Here is an 18084-nt window from a genome sequence, read left to right as displayed (position 1 = left end):
CCCAAACAAACTGAATACCATGTTCAGTCTCAAGGACAACAGATTATCATTCTGATACAGAATGGTCATCAATGCTTAGGAAAAGCTAACACTAACTTTTCTCCCTGAGGATGACAACAAGCAAGCTATGAATTATCTCAGAGAAATGACACCTTGCAAAAATATAAGTGTTTTTTCTCAAACAAGTCAGCCAATAGCAAAACGTTCAATCAAACATTAGCTTAAGGAACATGCTTTCCAAACGGTAGCCAAGGGAAGATACCAAGTAAAAGCAACTAAAAAAAAGGAGGAGGGGGCAAAAAAAACCTAGGAAAAAACAGAGGAAGGCTGTTCTATATGTATGCACAACAAGAAAAGTAAAATCTATTGGACAAAAATTAAACAAACTGAAAAACATGACCTGATGTTGTAGCAATTAAGGTACAGACCCCATAAATGAGACAACAAGCGAGATCACTTTATTGAGAGGATGCAAACCTTATATAGTGTTTCTTTATCCAGTCAGCAGCTACCCCAGTGAATTCCCACCTGTGAGAAACCCGCAGTTACAGCGATAAGAGTGCAACCCACCATTTACCACAGACGTGCCCTTTATCTTCATGTTTTCCATCTAATGCATTCTTTTCTTATTAACTCGTAGATCTTAGTAAAGATTCCAAGGTCTCACCAAGCTAGAAGGCATGAGAACACCGGCCGTTTGCTCTGTGCTTGCTGCTAACATCATGGGTACACCAAGGCATCGGCCGCTTGTCCCAGCCTACGCGCAACAGGGGAACCTTTCATGCCTGCATGATGTCCTACATAGATGCCAAATAATACTGCAATGATGAGAAACACCATCAATTCACTAGCAATCTCAAAAACTATAGACGGCAGACAAACTCCAGGTTTTCACAATTCACACCAGTCCAATAACAGCATGGAATATGCAGGACGATAAAAAACAAGTGTGACCAAAGGAACTGAATCCAAACACCATACTAACTAAGCATCCAAAAAATACTGATTAAAACCCTAAACCTTTTCCAAATGACAACCCTGTCGGAAGCCCATCAATACTTCATAACTGCAAGCCTAGACCTGCAAGAGAAACAAAATTCTCAACAGGATTCAAACAACTGAAATGTGCCAGTATGCAGTGGAGTTGGTATGAACTAGTCTTTGAGAGACAGCAGATGGTCACATGAACAAAGGAAAGCACAAGAGTGCTTTCTATCTGTCTCTGCTGAAATTATTTTTAGTCTGTATCTAGTAAAACTAGATTTGAAACGCAACTCTGCATTTACTTAACATTTCCGTTCCTGCACATGGTAAATATTATTCAGGCAGGCAGCATCAAAAGCTTTTGAACAGGGGACCTCAAGCAGAGGAGTTGGGTGTTTATAGCGCTAGACAGATTTATGCAAACTAGTACTGAAGGACACTGAGATAAAGATCCTCTAAGCCCTGGGTCTGCTGGATAAACACACGGGAGAGCTACTTCCTAGGGAGTCAGTATTGTCCAAAAGAGTCAGCCATGCAACGACTTTCGCTCTACTAAAAGCAGAGACCAAACCTGTCTTCCTTCAGCACCTTAGAGTTTCCTTTTTCACATCTGGCCACATTGGACTGTGCCCACGCTATCTGTACATTTTCTGTCTGGGAAACTGGGTCCTGCACACTTTCCTTCTTCCTTTCCTCAAGAAAGATGTGGTGAAAGGATAATGAGGAACAGCTCTGTTTCTTGTCTCTTGCACCGTTTTCCCACCTTCAACTATACATCAGGCAGAAGATTAGTTTTAGAAAAAGCCTGTCTGTATAATGTTTTAACTTGCTGTTACTCCACCAGATTAACCCTTCACACTACACAAAAATGCCACCCTTGTTCAAATGCTTCATAACAGCTAAGACAAGGAAAGATCATAGACTAAAGATGAAGAGCAACATCAAAACACCAAGAACAGCAGCTGAAGCACAGCTGGACAGCTTTCTATCTGAGCTTCAGAGAAACATGACTTCCTTACCCTCATCCACTTTGGGTGTCTGAACTCTCTTGCACTTTGAAATAAAATCAAGATTCATAAGGATCTGATTTTTAATCTAATGGGCTATCTTATGACACTAGCCAGTGAAAAGTGGATTGTATTTTTAACACTACTGATTTAGGTAAATAAAGTGGAAGCTGACTAAATGCTTAATATAAGCAAATATTTTGAAAGGGAATAAGAACTCAGATAAATATTTTTGTTTATTTATTTGCATATTGACACTATGTCCTTAAAAACTGAATTCCTATCAATGCTTCCTTATGTATATAGATTTGGTAGCACAATATTTGCTATTTTAATGCTACATATGTTTAGCCTTTTTAATGTTTGATATTGAAATACAAGATTAATCTAAATACTTAACAAGTTTGTAATCTTCCAACAAAACACATTCTGATATCACTGTGATCAGCAGAACAGGAAAAAGAAGTGCAATGTTTGCTACCTTTTGAGTATCACTCACAGATGGGTAACTACACGAGTAGAAGTCAGCAGGTTTTTTTATTTATTAATTTTGGCAAGACAGATATTCTGATAAAATGAATGAAACATTAGAAGTGGAAAAAGCAAGAAAAAGGAATTCATACCTGGCATGTTCTTGAACTCCAACAATCTCTACTTCGCTATCAGAGGAGGCGATATTAATTTTTTCGTTGATTTGGGCATTACCAGAAGAGGTTTTGTCACTTGCAAGAAAGCCTGGATCCAAATGACCTGTGGATGGGGAAAATGCAAATACAGCCAATGTTTAAGAGCTTACACAACTCAGAAATCATCTGGAAAAGGAATTTCCCCAAGTTACCAAAAAAAAAAAAAAAAGACTGAAACACTGAGATCACAAATTGTTAGTAGTTCAAGTTATCCAGCTTTCGGTTCATCACATGATACAGGACGATCACTGGATTTATCTGTATCTAGTATCTGTAGGTCTAGGGATGGTGTTATCACACAGATGTGAACAAAGCCTAGCTACTGCATCAAGAACACTTGCTGTAATTAGCCTTTCCAGCTGTTACTTTACAACAAAGCTAAGGGTTAGACTGTACCTAAACCTCTCTGAAATACAGGAACAGGACAACCTATTGCAAATAAATCAGACTCAATGACAGCGTGGCAAATAAAGCCCATAGGCTGGACAGAAACCCATAGACACCAAGAAAAATTAATTTATTTTCTTTTTATTCTTTAAATAGGAGAAAGCCAGTCAATGGAAAAAAAAACACCAAACCCATCAGTTTCTGGTCATACGGCTCCATACATCTGCTCTAACATTATTACAAATACTTGGAAAAAAAAATTCTGTTTTTCGTAAGTTCCAAATAGAATAGTCTCAGGCTTTTATTACTATTTCTCAATGCTCTCCAGTTTATCAGTCTGTCAAAAACCAAGTCCTTTCCAAAGAATGCGGCAGGTTTTGTCTTTTCTGTAAGATTCTGCTAAGAAGGTTTTTCACCACAATTAGTGAAGCTATGTTGTGAAATATTAGAATCATAGAATCACAGAATCATTTGGTTGGAAAAGAACTTTGAGATCAGGCCCAACCATACCTGTCCACTACTGAACCAGATCCCCGAGATCCCTGCCCATCCTTTAAACACTTCCAGGGATGGTGACTCCACCACCTCCCTGGGCAGCCTGTTACAATTATTAAATAATACTTCCATGGAAAACAGAAAACAGCGAAATTATTATTTGTTTGACAGAAAATAAGTCATTTTTTTTTATATGTATTAAAGATAAGATTCCAATAAAAAGAGAGAGAACTTCTGCTTTTTTTTTTCCATAAAACAAAAAGAAAGGATTTTTATTCTACTGTGTCTCTTTATAAGTAATCCAGGAGATGCTGGGCAGGCCTGAAGCGGGTGAGACTACCTACTTCTTGGAAACCACTCACTCAGCTGTAATACACAGGGGAAGAATCATTTATCAAGCAGGAAATTTGAGATGAGATGAATAAATGATGTGTATCTACTTTGACTGGACACCTCTTCAAAGATTACAGGAGGAGGATGCAAGGTGTGGAAACAGGCAGAACTGATTAAACCCCCAGATAAATCAAGAGGGCACAGACAGAAGAAATTAAATTTCAAACAAGTGCCAGAGAAACCTTCTGATGACTGCTTTAAGCATTTGGAAAAGATGCAAGCAAATAGAGGGCAGAGACCATGCCGTGCGTTCAGTTTTTGGAAAGCGAAGACCCTTAGTGTAACATCTGGTACAGGTTAGCAAAGAAAAAATCTATGTGCTGCCATGGACCCAAAAGGAGGAGTTCCCACCTCACAAGACAAGGAAAAGATTTGTCAACCAAACTTAAAATGAATTAATAGCCTAGGCTAAACTTTTCCTAATATTACAGTTGAGCTGAGCATTCCTCAAATATCACTCTGTTCAGTTTTGGGCCCCTCAGTACAAGAAGGACATTGAGGGGCTGCAGCACGTCCAGAGAAGGGAACGGAGCTGGCGAAGGGGCTGGAGAGCAAAGGTTACGAGAAGCAGCTGAGGGACCTGGGGTTGCTTAGCCTGGAGAAAAGGAGACTGAGGGGAAACCTCATTGCTCTCTATAACTACCTAAAAGGAGTAAGGTGCAAGGTGGGTGCTGGTCTCTTCTCCCAAGTCACAGGCAATAGGATGAGAGGTAATAGCCTCAAGTTGCACCAGGGGAGGTTCAGATTGGACATCAGGAAAGATTTATTCACTGAAAGGGTGGAGGTGGTGGAGTCCCCATCCCTGCAAGGATTTAAGAGACGGGCAGACGAGGTGTTCAGGGATCTGGTTTAGTAGTGGACAGGTATGGTTGTACTCAATGATCTCAGAAGTCTTTTCCAACCAAGCAATTCTATGATTCCATGAAAGTCCCCCCCGTAGGTCAAGGATATTCCTCTAACAGAAGTGGTTGCGCACACTGGGAAACATGAAGCATTGATGCATGTGCTAGCAATGCAAACCAGTTTTACATTGTTACTACCCTGTGACTGGCATCGCCCTGCTTCTGAACATCACTGCTGCCACAGCACACGCATCAGAAAAGCAACACAATCCTTGGTCATAGAGTCACTCAAACTTGTAGGGAGATAATCTGCTTTAGTATTTTGTATTAATGCATTAACTTGTATTAATGCATGAATGATGTGCCACCATTCTGCAACCTTTGCTGTCCACGGTAAGGTCTGTCAGAGGGACAAAGAAGAACAGCTGTTAAAAGCCCCCCAAATGAACCCCCAGAAGTATAAATGAGAGCCCCAAAAAGCTTTCATGTATTACCATAGCTCTCAGTTCAGACAACAAAAGGGAAATTAACCAGAGATAAACCATGATTAGGAGACTAGGTATTGCAACAGAAGCTGAGTGTAAATCAGGATTACAGCATACAGAGAGATTTACAGCCCCTGGCCATATTAATTTCATTCCTAATAACATGCCTATGCAGTTACTTTCTTTGCATGAACATCAGGATGGCACCCAAAGGAGATGTTTTGTTTGCCCTGCAACATCAGGGGCTTGCAAAACAGCCCCAAATATTCGCCTGTGCACAAAGATGAGATAGTCCATCCTAAAAAGATTTTTCACTTAGATAAAGCTTGTGTAGTTATTTTCCCATGGGAACACGTCGTTTATTATCTGTTAAATTAGATACTGGCTGAAGATTAAATTTGGGAACCAGATGTAAGGTTAGGAAGTTCTGCCTTCCAAACATGCAAACCAAGACATCATAAATGTGCAGTCAGAGGCGGATGGAGGCTGCAGGGCTCTGGGGCAAGGTCTACACAGGAAGAAAAGGAGATTCAGCCTTTCAGACACTAACATAGTTGTAGCACCAGAAGCAAATTTGTATGGACACACTCCCATAGGGTCAGCGATAAAGAAGCTTTCTGAAATTTTCTTTTATTCTCTTCCTTGCATGTCCCCTTGGATATAGGTGGAGGGAGGAAGATGGATTTCTACTGGCATCACAGCATTGTACGCACAAGCAGAATGCAGAAGAAAGCTTGGTAAGAAACATTATTTTTTATTTCCTTACACTCCTTTGGAGTACCAATCCATTAGTGCCATATAATAAATTTAATTTTAGCTGTTTTAATAATTTAATAAATGACTTAAGGAGTGGGCTTGTTAAGGGGTCAAATAGCTACCAGTGAGCTGCTGTCCTGCAAACAACACCAGTTAGTCTGGAAAACATTGGCTAGCTTCAAAAACGCTGGAACAACATTCAGCCACAGACCAGTGTAAATAAGGCAGCAGAGATTCTCCTATTTAAATAATGAACCTTTCCACTCTGTAATAATCATAGAATGGTTTGGGTTGGAAAAGACGTTAAAGCCCATCCACTTCCAAGCCTCTGCCATGGGCAGGGACACCTCCCACTGGATCAGGTTGTTCCAAGCCCCATCCAACCTGGCCTTGAACCCCTCCAGGGATGGGGCAGCCACCACTGCTCTGGGCAACCTGCCCAGTGTCTCACCACCCTCATCATGATAAATTTCTTCCTACTGTCTAATCCAAATCTGCCCCTCTCCAATTTAAAGCAATTCTCCCTCATCCTGTTACTCCATTCCTTTGCAAAAAGTCCCTCCCCAGCTTTCTTGTAAGCCCCCTTCAGCTACTGCAAGGCTGCTATAATGTGTAACGAAATATCTCTTTCAAAATCAGCCACGTGGCTGTATTTCTTTAAGCCTTGTAGACACAGAAAAGTAGCTCAGAGTTGTCAGGACACTTCCAATACAAGTGCCCTCTGGCAGATTTACATTTGGAAAACACAGTATGAAACAAAAAAACACCGCAGACGAAATTGTTTTTGCAGCTAAAGTCTTAACATGTTTGTTAAAAAAATAGTGGAAAGGAAGGCAATAAGAAGGCAGGGCCCATAGCAATAAGACAAACTAAAAGAGAAGTTTAGACTAGATATTTGGAAGAAATTTATTTTGCTGAGGGTGATGAAGCACCAGCACAGGTTCCCCGGAGAGGTGGTGGATGTCCCATCCCTGGAAACATTCCAGGTCAGGTTGGATGGGGCTCTGAGCTACCTGATCCAGCTGAAGATTTCCCTGCTCCCTGCAGGGGGGTTGGACTGGATGGGACCTTCATGGTCCCTTCCCACCTAAACCAGTCTGTGATTCTATGATTCTGTGATTCTATGGATATGCTGGCATACAAAGCTATGGGATGAAGTCAATAGGACAAACTCTTTGTTAGCTCTCTGCACCCAAAACACATTTAATTTTTCTGCTAGCGAAGAGCTGCAAGCCTTTATTGAAGCTGAACAAATTTTACAAGCTACATCAACTTCCCTGAATTCTTCTTGCTTCCTCTGCTGTCTCTTGATGCTAAGCCCGGTCACCAGCACCTTTTTACCCTTCATCTTTATTTGATGCTGGTGTGTCCAATTTTTTTAAGATACATTAGAAATGTAGATGGAATATGGGAATAATTAATGCTTGCATTTTACAGAAATAACAATGTGAATAGAAGACATATGCAGACAACTACCATTCTAAAATTGAGATTATGATTGGTTTACTAGCCAGTGGCATGGGTTGTCATAAGCAACCATTCAGTAACAAGCTTAGCATACTTTCATTTAAAAAAAAAACACAACACCAAAACAACAGACCTAAGCTCCAAGAATTAATTACAGAGAAAAGAAGGAGAAAAGAATAATTTAAAAAAAATACTGTTGAAAAATACATTGCAGAAATCTTTGTCAATTTTTATCAGTTGCATTTTGGAATAAATGCCAGACCTTTTTAATAAGCACCTATACTGTTGTATTGCAAAATCCACATAAGGAGCTTTTAAAGCTGCATGAACTACAGAAGCACTGAAAGGAAGAAAGGGAGTGACAACAACTGAGAGCAAACGTCACAGGAAGAGAATTTAAACAAACCTGTACCAGCACTCATTTCATCTAGCAGCCCTCTGGTTCTCCAGGCAGATCCCGAGTCTTGGTTTCCTAAAGAATTATTGTGCTCTTGAACTACTGCAGCCGCCAACAGATTGTCCACATTTACCACTTCTGGGTCTGAGTTTGTGTCTGATATATCATAATGGGCTACAACTAGAGGTCCATCTGCAGAAGGAGAGAAAAGCAATGGCTATCAGAAATCAGCATACTGGGAAACACACCTTCAGAAGTATAAATACTTCGTGTAAGGACAGATGCAATCTCCTACATGAAGCTCTTAAGGAACTATAAATTATATAAATTACTAAACTTCACTTAATGAACACAGTCTGAGATTACAGAGACATTTTAACCTTTGCATACACAGAAAACACAAATGTAAGAAAAACATGTTTATCAATGTATCTGTTATTTGTGTATTATTTTTTCTGTTAACAAATAAACATCTCCATATCTGACGAAGTTATACTTACAATCTTAAAAGGACAAAAAACTTCAGTTTAAAATAAAAAATAGTAAGTTACAGGACATTAAATTTGGCAAGACAAGATATTTATCTAGAGAATTTTACAAAACTCAAGTGACAGCTTACATTACTTACGGTTTAATTGAATAAGCTAACTTTTTGATATAACTGATCCAATGACAATAGATTTAATATTAGGCAACTTTCCTTTCATAACATTTACCTGTCAAAGACAGGGGAATTTTTCAAAATTGCACTGTTTTTTGGAGTTGCTGTTTAAGATCAAGAAGAAAGAAAACTATAATGCGCAGTGATAAGTATGTCTTTAATTCAATTACCATACACATTTTTGGCCATCAAAGTGAAGGGAGAGAGAGAGAATTGCTTACATGATTCTGAAGCCTATTCTTGAAGAGTAACAAAAAGCTTTTTTTTTTGTCTGTTTTGTTAGGATGGACTATTTTGTTTGTGAGGAATGAAAATCACTTAGAAAACATGCTAGAAACAGCAGAGGTTCAAAAAATGGCACATTCAAGACAAGGACAAATGTGGAAGCAAAGCGAGAATGGATAAATATCATATTCCTGAAAGGACACACACTTTAACTCAAACGCCTATAGCTTAACTCAGACTGGATAAAAGTGGTTGGAGTTCCCACGCCCCAAATGGCAGAATCCAAACCGTCTCCGGGCCAAGACTGCACCCACAAAAACAAGTAAGAAATAGAAAAACAGGATGGGGCAAAGCTCAGCAGCTTTGCTGCTGCAGTTCTTTAACTCCAAGGAAGTTCTGGCAGCTAAGTGTCTGCAGACCATTTTTTATGGGTACGGTACATAGACAGCACAATTTGTAAGGGATAATACAAAATAAACATCAACTAGTAATGCATTTAGGTAGACAGGACCTCCAGAGCTACAAAATTACTAAAGAAATCTTTAAAAGTCATAAAGAATAAAATGAAAAGACTTTTCAGGAAAGACTGGTTTATTTTAGGAGTACTAAGTGGCTGTTGAAGACAATGAACGTGACAAACTAGAATTTCCAAATTTAGTTCTCTGAAAAGTTGTTCTACTGAGGTTTTTAGGGTGGGAATTTTTTGGTTTTAGTTGCTTTGTAAATTGGTCCCTGAAACATAATTCAACACACTATCTTAAGAAACACTTACTTTCTGATTAGCAACATACTTCACTAAAGGATGACCACTTTGCCTAAAGTTGTACTAAAGACCAGATTTGATACAAGGAATGAAGAAATTCACAGAATATTTCTGATCAGACCTGCCTCCGAAACAAGTTTCATAAAACAATGTAATATTGCAAACTTAAAACAGACCCGACAAAAATAAATGGGTAGTAAATGCCAATGTATTAAAGACCAAACTGTTCACAACATGAAACGCTGATGATTACGACTGGAAAAGAAGTCTCGATAATTAACAGAAAGGCCATCTTTGTCTTCTTAAAAGGCAATTATGAAATAATGGAATACCAAGTTCAAAATGAAGCTGGCTGATGTTCAGTTAGTTATTTGTGAAAGCTGATGATTAAATTACATGCAGAAGTTACAACTGGACTGACTCATGAAAGGCATGTTTTCTATCAGTGTTATCATCAGAGTTCAGCGTGAATATATATAATGTGATCTATAAAAATAAACAGTTGAGTGCAGAAGATACGAGGGTCAAGTACAATATTGACTGTTTGACCATGTTTTCAATGGGTTATCTAAAATTTCAGGAGCTATGTACTGGTCCTTTAGGTCTTTGTTCCTCTCGCTTCTCTCTCAGATCTCCAAAAGCAGAAGCAAAATTTGAGTTTAGATAGACATTGTCTAGACAAGTGAAATTATATTTGGACAAAAGGCACCAATAGTCTCAAGTCAAAATTGTACCACTCCTACATGTATAATCATGCAAAAATGTATAATAAATGTATATACATGCAGAGTGATATTCTCATCACCTACCCATAGAAATAACTTGTGTGAAAGTCTTCATCAGTAGGATATACAAGCATAAACTTGTTATCTGTAGCTCCACTCTTGTATCTTCCACACTTCCAAACAGCACACCTTATAACTTAGCTTAAATTTAGTATACATCAAACAGACAAAAATATTTTCAGTATAATTTACATGCTGCAATTATATATGTCAGTGTAACAGCCACCGATTTAACAATGTGGGGGAAAAAATCATGCTGTCTATTTACAAAGCAGTTACAACAGAGGTCTATTTTTGCTTTTCTCAGCCTTGCCTTTCAGGATCGGGTTTGGAAAGGAAAGGCTCCTGACACCGGGGTTACCCACACCTATCACCAGTAAATGACCAACGTGGCCAAGATAACATGATGCTGCAACAAATCCTAGGATTCACAGCACATATAAAAGAAGACACAAGCAATAAATGCCTAAGTGTATTTAAAAAAAAAAAAAAAGCCAAGCAACAAATAAACCAATAAACAAGTTGTAGACAACTACAACTACATGAAAGCTGCAGAGAAGGCATGTAAAAACAATCCTCTAAAAATCCTTCATTCCTAAAAGCATGTTTCCTTTTCAGTGCTACAAGAATGGAACAGGAGAGGTTAAATTTTGAAATAAATAATACTTTTCTGGCCAACTACGTGATCATCCAATGATGTGATGTGAAGTGAATGTGTGGTACCAAGAAACAAGGACAAGTGGCTTCAGCTAGGAAATAAGAAGTGAAAAATGCTTTCAGGTTGAAAAGGTAAAAGGATTAGCTACAACCACAAAGTGGTAAATTATCAATTTTTCTTTACAACAGAGCCACTCTTCATAATTACTGACTGTAACAGGACTTCAACAGATAGGAAAACAGACACTGAAAAGAAAACATGCCAGAATCAAAATTTAATGTAGCACAATTAGGAGGTTCTCTGGCCAGAAATTTCAACAATCTATTTTTGAAAAAAAATCACATATTTTGAGAAGCTAAGGTACCTGGAAGACTTACATTCCCCTGGTGATAAGCCTTAATTCATTTCTAAAGCAATAAATGCTCGAAAAAGACAAGGCTGAAAGTTAATAAGTACCAGCAGCAAAGTACAGCTGTTGACATTTAATGTTAAGAGGGGGAGGGAAAGACTCCTTTCTTATTTTTTTTTAAAGGAACTCAGAGGCAGAGGTCATCACAGGGACAGTGTTTCCAAGTGTCCAATGTTCTCTTCATTTACAGAGCTCATCAAAACTAATTTCAATCAGGACAACTGAACCGGAAGCCACATGCACAAAATCCCCCATTCAACACATACCAATCTTATTTTAAGCCTGTGATATCAAATTCAATAATTTCTTATTTTCTAGCCACTCCCAAGCTTTTCACCAAGCTGCATCTCAACATTTGGAGGTCTAAACTCGACCCACATCCCTATTATCTCTTAATCCATTATAATGGCAGCAGAAGCAAAAAGGGGGAAATCAACCATAAAATTTCAGCTGCTGGTTGAAAGCAGTGATCCATGGCAAGGGGGGCTGCAACTGCATGATCTTTAAGGTCCCTTCCAGCCCAAACCATTCTATGATTCTACACAAAGTGCTGCAGCGTTGCACTGAAACAGCCGTGCATCACTGCACAGCAGCATTTTGTCACAGGACACAAAAGGTAGCAGAACCTGGAAGGTGAATCTAGTCCTTTAAGTCATTGTTTCTCTTTAGCTTTCTGAAGTTTAGGCATGCAGACTCAGCTCGCCACCTCAACTCCCACCTATGAGGAACTTCAGGGTGAAGTAACAGCAGCCTGGAAATCACAGCTTTGGAGCATCATCTCCTCTCCTTTCCCAGTGAACAAAAGAAGCCAAGACAACCACTTAAGACAAGGCATCTGCTTTAGGGATGGGATTTAAACTTCACTATATTTTCTCTAGAAGCAGTGGGAAAGGACTGAAATGTCCAGATGATGATCCCAATTTAAAAAATAAAAGCCTAAATTTGTTTGTTTGAATCGCCCTCTGGTGTCATCACTGTCTTTGCAAGTAGAAGACATCAAGCCTTATTCAGGTTTATCACCCAGAGCTTCAAAACACAGAGACCATGTGCAGTAATGGTAGCAATAGTAATCATGGCACTTTATTCTCACAAAAATCTTTCCATTGCTGGATCCTCAAGAGCTCCAAGGTGGTTATTAAACTCCTTAGGGCTGTGGGGGAAACTGAGGCAAGCAGAGATGTGTAGCTTGCTCAAGGCTAGGAAGCAGAGGAGCTCAGCCGTGCTGAAAACAACACCCCCCTCAAATTACTGCGCTATTTTGAACTGGTAAATTATCAACAAGCGTTCAGGAATGTTTTTGTGAAACACACGAAATCTACAAAGACAACACATTGAGGCACTCAGGTACTGGCAAGCGCAAGAGGATACAGCTTCTCCCAGCAACACCTCTGTGCCTTCCCTGTGAGTACAGGCACTGCTTTACTGAATTTTGGAAATTCTTCACAATGAGGGTGGGGAGCCCCTGGCCCAGGCTGCCCAGAGCAGTGGTGGCTGCCCCATCCCTGGAGGTGTCCAAGGCCGGGTTGGATGGGGCTGGGAGCCCCTGATCCAGTGGGAGGTGTCCCTGCCCATGGCAAGGGGTAGAACTGGATGGGCTTTAAGGTTCCTTCCAACCCAAACCATTCCTTGATTCTGTGATTTATCTCTATCTCAGTACTCTACATTAAATTGCATTTATTTTTTATAATCAAAAAGAATACTGAGACATTTTAAAATAATAAAATACCTAGGAATGTCCTTTTGTACATTTCACACTTCCATTTAAGAGACAGCTCTACTTACTTCAAGATTAAGCAATGCATAGAATGGAATTAATTACCTATATATATATTTAGATTAGATAATCATTATAGTAATCAAAATAATCAATTTTTTGTGTGCCAAAACTTAAAGATTCATCTTAAGCGACTTGCCAAAATAGCTCTACAGTAAACACATCAGTAACCAATCCAACAAAAAATGCTTTGTATACAAGACTATGGGCTGAAGTAACAGCTTTCTTGATTTAGATAAACAACACAAACCTGGTATTATTTAAGACATGATCCAGAGCTACGGTTTCACACAGTACATACTCAATGGCATAAACTAGCTGGACCCTAAAACAGTTGCCAAAGGAGGATTGGGGCAGGAGACCTGTGCTTTTTTTATGTTGTTCAGCAATATGAAACGCTTCTTTACTATTTATATTTATTTATTTATTCCAGGTTACAGTAGTTACATTTCAAAATTTACAGCGTTTGGCAAAGAATACATTGTAAATACAATAAAAAACAATAGCAGTGTAACAACATTCTCTCTAAAATTATAAAGTGAACAAAACGTTATCAATGAATCTGCTTTCCTCACATTTTCCTTTATTTCACACAGTAAAGCCTTTGTGATGGTTTAACTGTAACAATAATAAAAACAAAACAACATCACCAAATAAGCATATGTTCTTAGTATGGATCATTTTTAATATATCACATCACAAGAAATCTCAAAAATTCAAGTCTTGCCAATCAACATTCATTCTTTCAGGCTTTTTGATGACCTGATGGAAAATACCTTGGATTTGCTTTACCAAATTACATATAGAGACATAATATTTCATGACGTGTTAAGCAAAGGCACATGGAACGTGGCTGTGCACTGCAAATATCAGGAAGTGGCGTGCAATTTGCATCACATGATAGGATTTATTTTCACTGATGCCACCTAATGATTCATTAATTATGGAAGAAGATACATTCACCAGATCTCTTCCTCAGTTTTCCTTGCAAAAGTGGATTGGGAGGGATTTGGAAACCATCACATTCTACCTTTTACAGAGCTAGGACAGCTGAAATAAAATTCCGTATGTAAATACAACTTATATTAGGAAGAGGCAGGCAAACATACACCCCTCCAGAAAACATCACATTTTTGCAAGACAAAACTGCATCTTCCCATGGAAGGACTGGGTACAACCTCGATTAAAAGCTTTTGATGGTCCAGACTAATCCGCTGCTCAATCAGTCTGCAAGATTTAACAGCACACTTGAAATCATTTCTAACTTAATAAGCCTATTTTCCATGTGCCTTCATTTTGCTGATCTAACACTACGCGACTAATCAAATTTGGGAGAAAGACCTATTTCTGGCTTTGTGTTTTGCAGGGTACTGTCCATCTCCATCAATCAGCCTGAATGTTCCAGCTTCTGCAGTACAAACTACACAGGGCAGTCGTTCTAATGCTCCCGAGTGTAACTGCAGTGATCACAGTGCAGACCTTGATTATTTTAAAAACAGCTACTCAACTGGCCTGATTTAAACACACTCACCAGGCAAAGGTTCCCCTTAAACTCAGCTGGAGGATCCTCTGACCAAAAACTGCAAACTAAGTTCAGTTTCCACTGAGGTAAAATGCTAGCGCCATCAAAATTAGTAGAAATTTTCTACTGGTTTTAATAGGGCTAGGATTTAATTTCTTAATGCCCTTGAAATATTACTTTCAGTAATAAGAGATTTACATTATGTAGATACAGTTAGAGACAAAATATATTATCAAGAGAACTCAGTGACAACAAATACATTTCAATTTGCATGATAATGCCAAATATAATCTTGTTTCATTGACGTTAAGATTGGTCCTCCAGCCTTAACTCTAGCAGCTCAGACACAACAACCTAAACATCTTGCAAAAACACTAAAAGATACTATGAACTTAAAAAAATAGAGATGTACATTTCTGCCTGTATTATTTTGTTCTAATACTGTTAAAAATAACACTAAAAGGTTTAAAATTTTCTTTTTTCCCTGCTCATTTATTTTTTCAATAGAAACTGAATAACCTTTCACTGCCTTTACTTGAATGTTTTCTTTTGAACATTATATTTTTTATTCCTAACTCAAAACTGAAGATTCAGATGTTTTCTTAGAAGCATGTGAAACAAAACCCCAAACCGTCAGATAAAACCACGTGTGAAGGGTGGAATTTCCCATCAACCTTCCTTACCAAACACCATTCAAGTGAGGAAGCAGCACAAATGCCTGGGGAAGAACTTGCAGCCAAGCCTGAGCCTGCACACTAAAGCTGAGGTTCTAGGAACGGATCCTTTAATTTTTCATTTACTGAACTGTCAGCTTGACATTTAGCGACATTTAAATTAAGTCATTACATAAAGGCTTATTTCTCTTGCACTTCCACTAGAAACGCTAAGAGAGTAGCTGTGTTTCATCCCCTACTGAATCGTGACACTGCAGTCAAACGGGTGTTTGATTACTCCCATGCAGAAATGGCTGCCACAATGAAAACATGTAATTTGATATTAAAAATTGTAATACAGAAACTTGAATAAGCCAGTTAGGTTTAAGAGGGCACCACCCTCCCTGGAACTACACCAGCCTACAGCAGCTGATCTGACTTGCTGCATTTACTCTTTCAAAACCATAAGACAAGTAAAATTCTTTAAAGAAACTAGATTGGTCCTTTACTCCTGAAGTAGTAAAAACCTAGGAAAACTCTAAACTGTCATCTGTGATTCCCCACATCTGTGCAAAACTTCTACTGACTTCTCTTACTGAATTTGGTGGGTTTGAAGCAAGTTGTTGAGATGTGGGCATAAACTATATTCAAACTACATTCAAACTATAAGTCTGGTCTGGAAAGTAGAAAAGTTTCCTTCTAATAATAGGCTTAAATAAGGCCAGGCGACTTTAATGAACTATGGTATGGATGAGATTAAAATTTATGTTAAAATTACAGCTGAATAAATTTTGATTCCCTGAAAGTTTCTAGTCAAAAGCCCTTTGAAAATAAGAGCTTAGAACGGAAATCATGACAAACTTAACGCAGCCACATAATAGAGCAAAAATATTTCCAAGTGACAAAAGAATAATCTGAAATGATATATTAGGAATGTTTTCTCAAAGTGATGCCAAAGGCTGTTGCACACACATTCAAAACACAGACTCATCACTAGTATTGGTTTCTTCAGCTATGAGGACAGGCTGAGATAGTTGGAGCTATTCAGCCGGGAGAAGAGAAGGATCTGGGCAGACCTTAGAGCAGCTTCCAGTACGGAAAGGAGCTCCAGGAAAGCTGGGGACGGGCTTTTTACAAGGACATGGAATGTAGGACAAGGGGAATGACTTTAAATTGAAAGAAGCAAGATTTAGATTAGACATTATGAAGAAATTCTTCACGCAGAAGGTGCTGAGGCGCTGACCCATGTTGCCTAGGGCAGTGGTGGCTGCCCCATCCCTGGAAGTGTTCAAGACCAGGTTGGATGGGGCTTTCACCCACCTGATCCAGTGGGAGGTGTCCCTGATCATGACAAGGGGTTGAAACTGGATGATCTCTAAGGTCCCTTCCAACCCAAAGCATTCTATGATCTTTCAAAGTCACAGTACAAAGCAAAGAGAGATGCTTCTGTTTAATTGCACAGCCTGCCACCTCCTTCATCAGGCAGCTTATGCTACAACAGAGAGGTGGGTTTCTCCACTCACCTATTAACAGAAACATGCTGTTTCCCAAGGAAAACAAGCTAATGGACCATGATGGTCAGCACACGCTCTTCATTGCAAAGGACCTGGTCAAGGGAGCTGAAGGTCTGGTTCCAGTTTTGAGGCTTGTGAAAAGAGCAACCAAACAAAACACTTGTTTACCATTTACAAAACCATTTACAACCACTGGTCTTGCGCAGGTGTTCTTCACACTATGCAGCTTTTGTGGAGAAATTAAGTTAAAATTACACCTAGCATGAACAATTCCCTCAGTCTCGTGAGTGCCCTGGAATAAGTTTAATCTAGGAAGAATACAGCTCTAACGTCTGCACGCTTGACTGCTGTCATCCTCTGCCTGTTCACCTTCACAGCTGCTTGTGTTGACAACAACAATTAACAGCAGTGGATGAAAATGTTTCAAACTTTTTCATTTTTTCCTATAGTAACCAAACAAAAAAATTTTATTTGTTAATACTCTAAATAGCGTTAATATTTTTATGGTTTTTTAAAGGTTACCTAACCAAGACATTGAAAGCTGGCAGGAATTTCACTGGTTACATCCCTAACAGAGCTATTATCCATTTAGGATATCAATACATAGAAGTCTGTTTCAGTCTAAGAGATAAGTTCAACTGATCTCCTCACACAATTCATTTTGAAACACCTAATTGCTCCATACAGACTATTTAATACAGAAGGTTAAGGGCATGCTTACAGATGTACTGAGCTAAGTGACTCTTGGACGTTAAAAGAAACACCAGTCACTGCAAAAAGCTGCCTCTGCATGCATGGGAAGACTTGTAAAGTTGCCATGCTTCAGAATATGCTGCTCTTATCATTGTCATAAAGGTGTTTACATATATATTTCTCTCAAATCTATCAACACCAGAAGCATCTGTTTTGGTTTTTTTTTAATTATTATTATCAGCAAATAATCTTCCCTGAAGGATCTTAAACATGAGGACAAGTTCATTAAATTGCAATAAAATATAAAACAAGTCATTTAACTTTTACCTATGGTTAAGTTAAAAATGCACACAATTTCAGCTGAGGGAGATTTCTTACAAGTTCATATCAAAATCTTTGTATCAAAATTATGTAAGAAGGTCATCTGTAAAGAATTTATTCCAGTACCTTATCATCCCCTGCACAGTCTTTCAGACAGTTACTCTGAAATAAGACAACTCTCTAACCTTATTTTCTTTTAATGAAGGC

At 38.7% G+C, this 18084-nt stretch overlaps 1 protein-coding gene across 2 annotated transcripts in view; it reads right to left on the bottom strand.

Annotated features, from left to right (window-relative positions):
• ARK2N (arkadia (RNF111) N-terminal like PKA signaling regulator 2N) overlaps nt 1-18084 on the bottom strand; it is a 49863-nt gene that overhangs the window by 1768 nt on the left and 30011 nt on the right. Inside the window, exons 3-4 of one of the 2 annotated variants that reach the window (XM_069880374.1) lie at nt 7909-8091; nt 2615-2741 (exon numbers count right to left, since the gene is read on the bottom strand). In XM_069880374.1, coding sequence (XP_069736475.1) covers nt 2615-2741; nt 7909-8091 — 310 coding nt within the window. The remainder of the gene's footprint in view (nt 1-2614; nt 2742-7908; nt 8092-18084) is intronic. The other variant, XM_069880372.1, reaches the window with a different exon arrangement.

Source organism: Phaenicophaeus curvirostris, chromosome Z (genome assembly GCF_032191515.1).
Source record: "Phaenicophaeus curvirostris isolate KB17595 chromosome Z, BPBGC_Pcur_1.0, whole genome shotgun sequence".
Taxonomy (NCBI): domain Eukaryota; kingdom Metazoa; phylum Chordata; class Aves; order Cuculiformes; family Cuculidae; genus Phaenicophaeus; species Phaenicophaeus curvirostris.
Note: the sequence above shows the minus strand (reverse complement) of the source record. Positions and strands in the feature narration are given on the sequence as shown.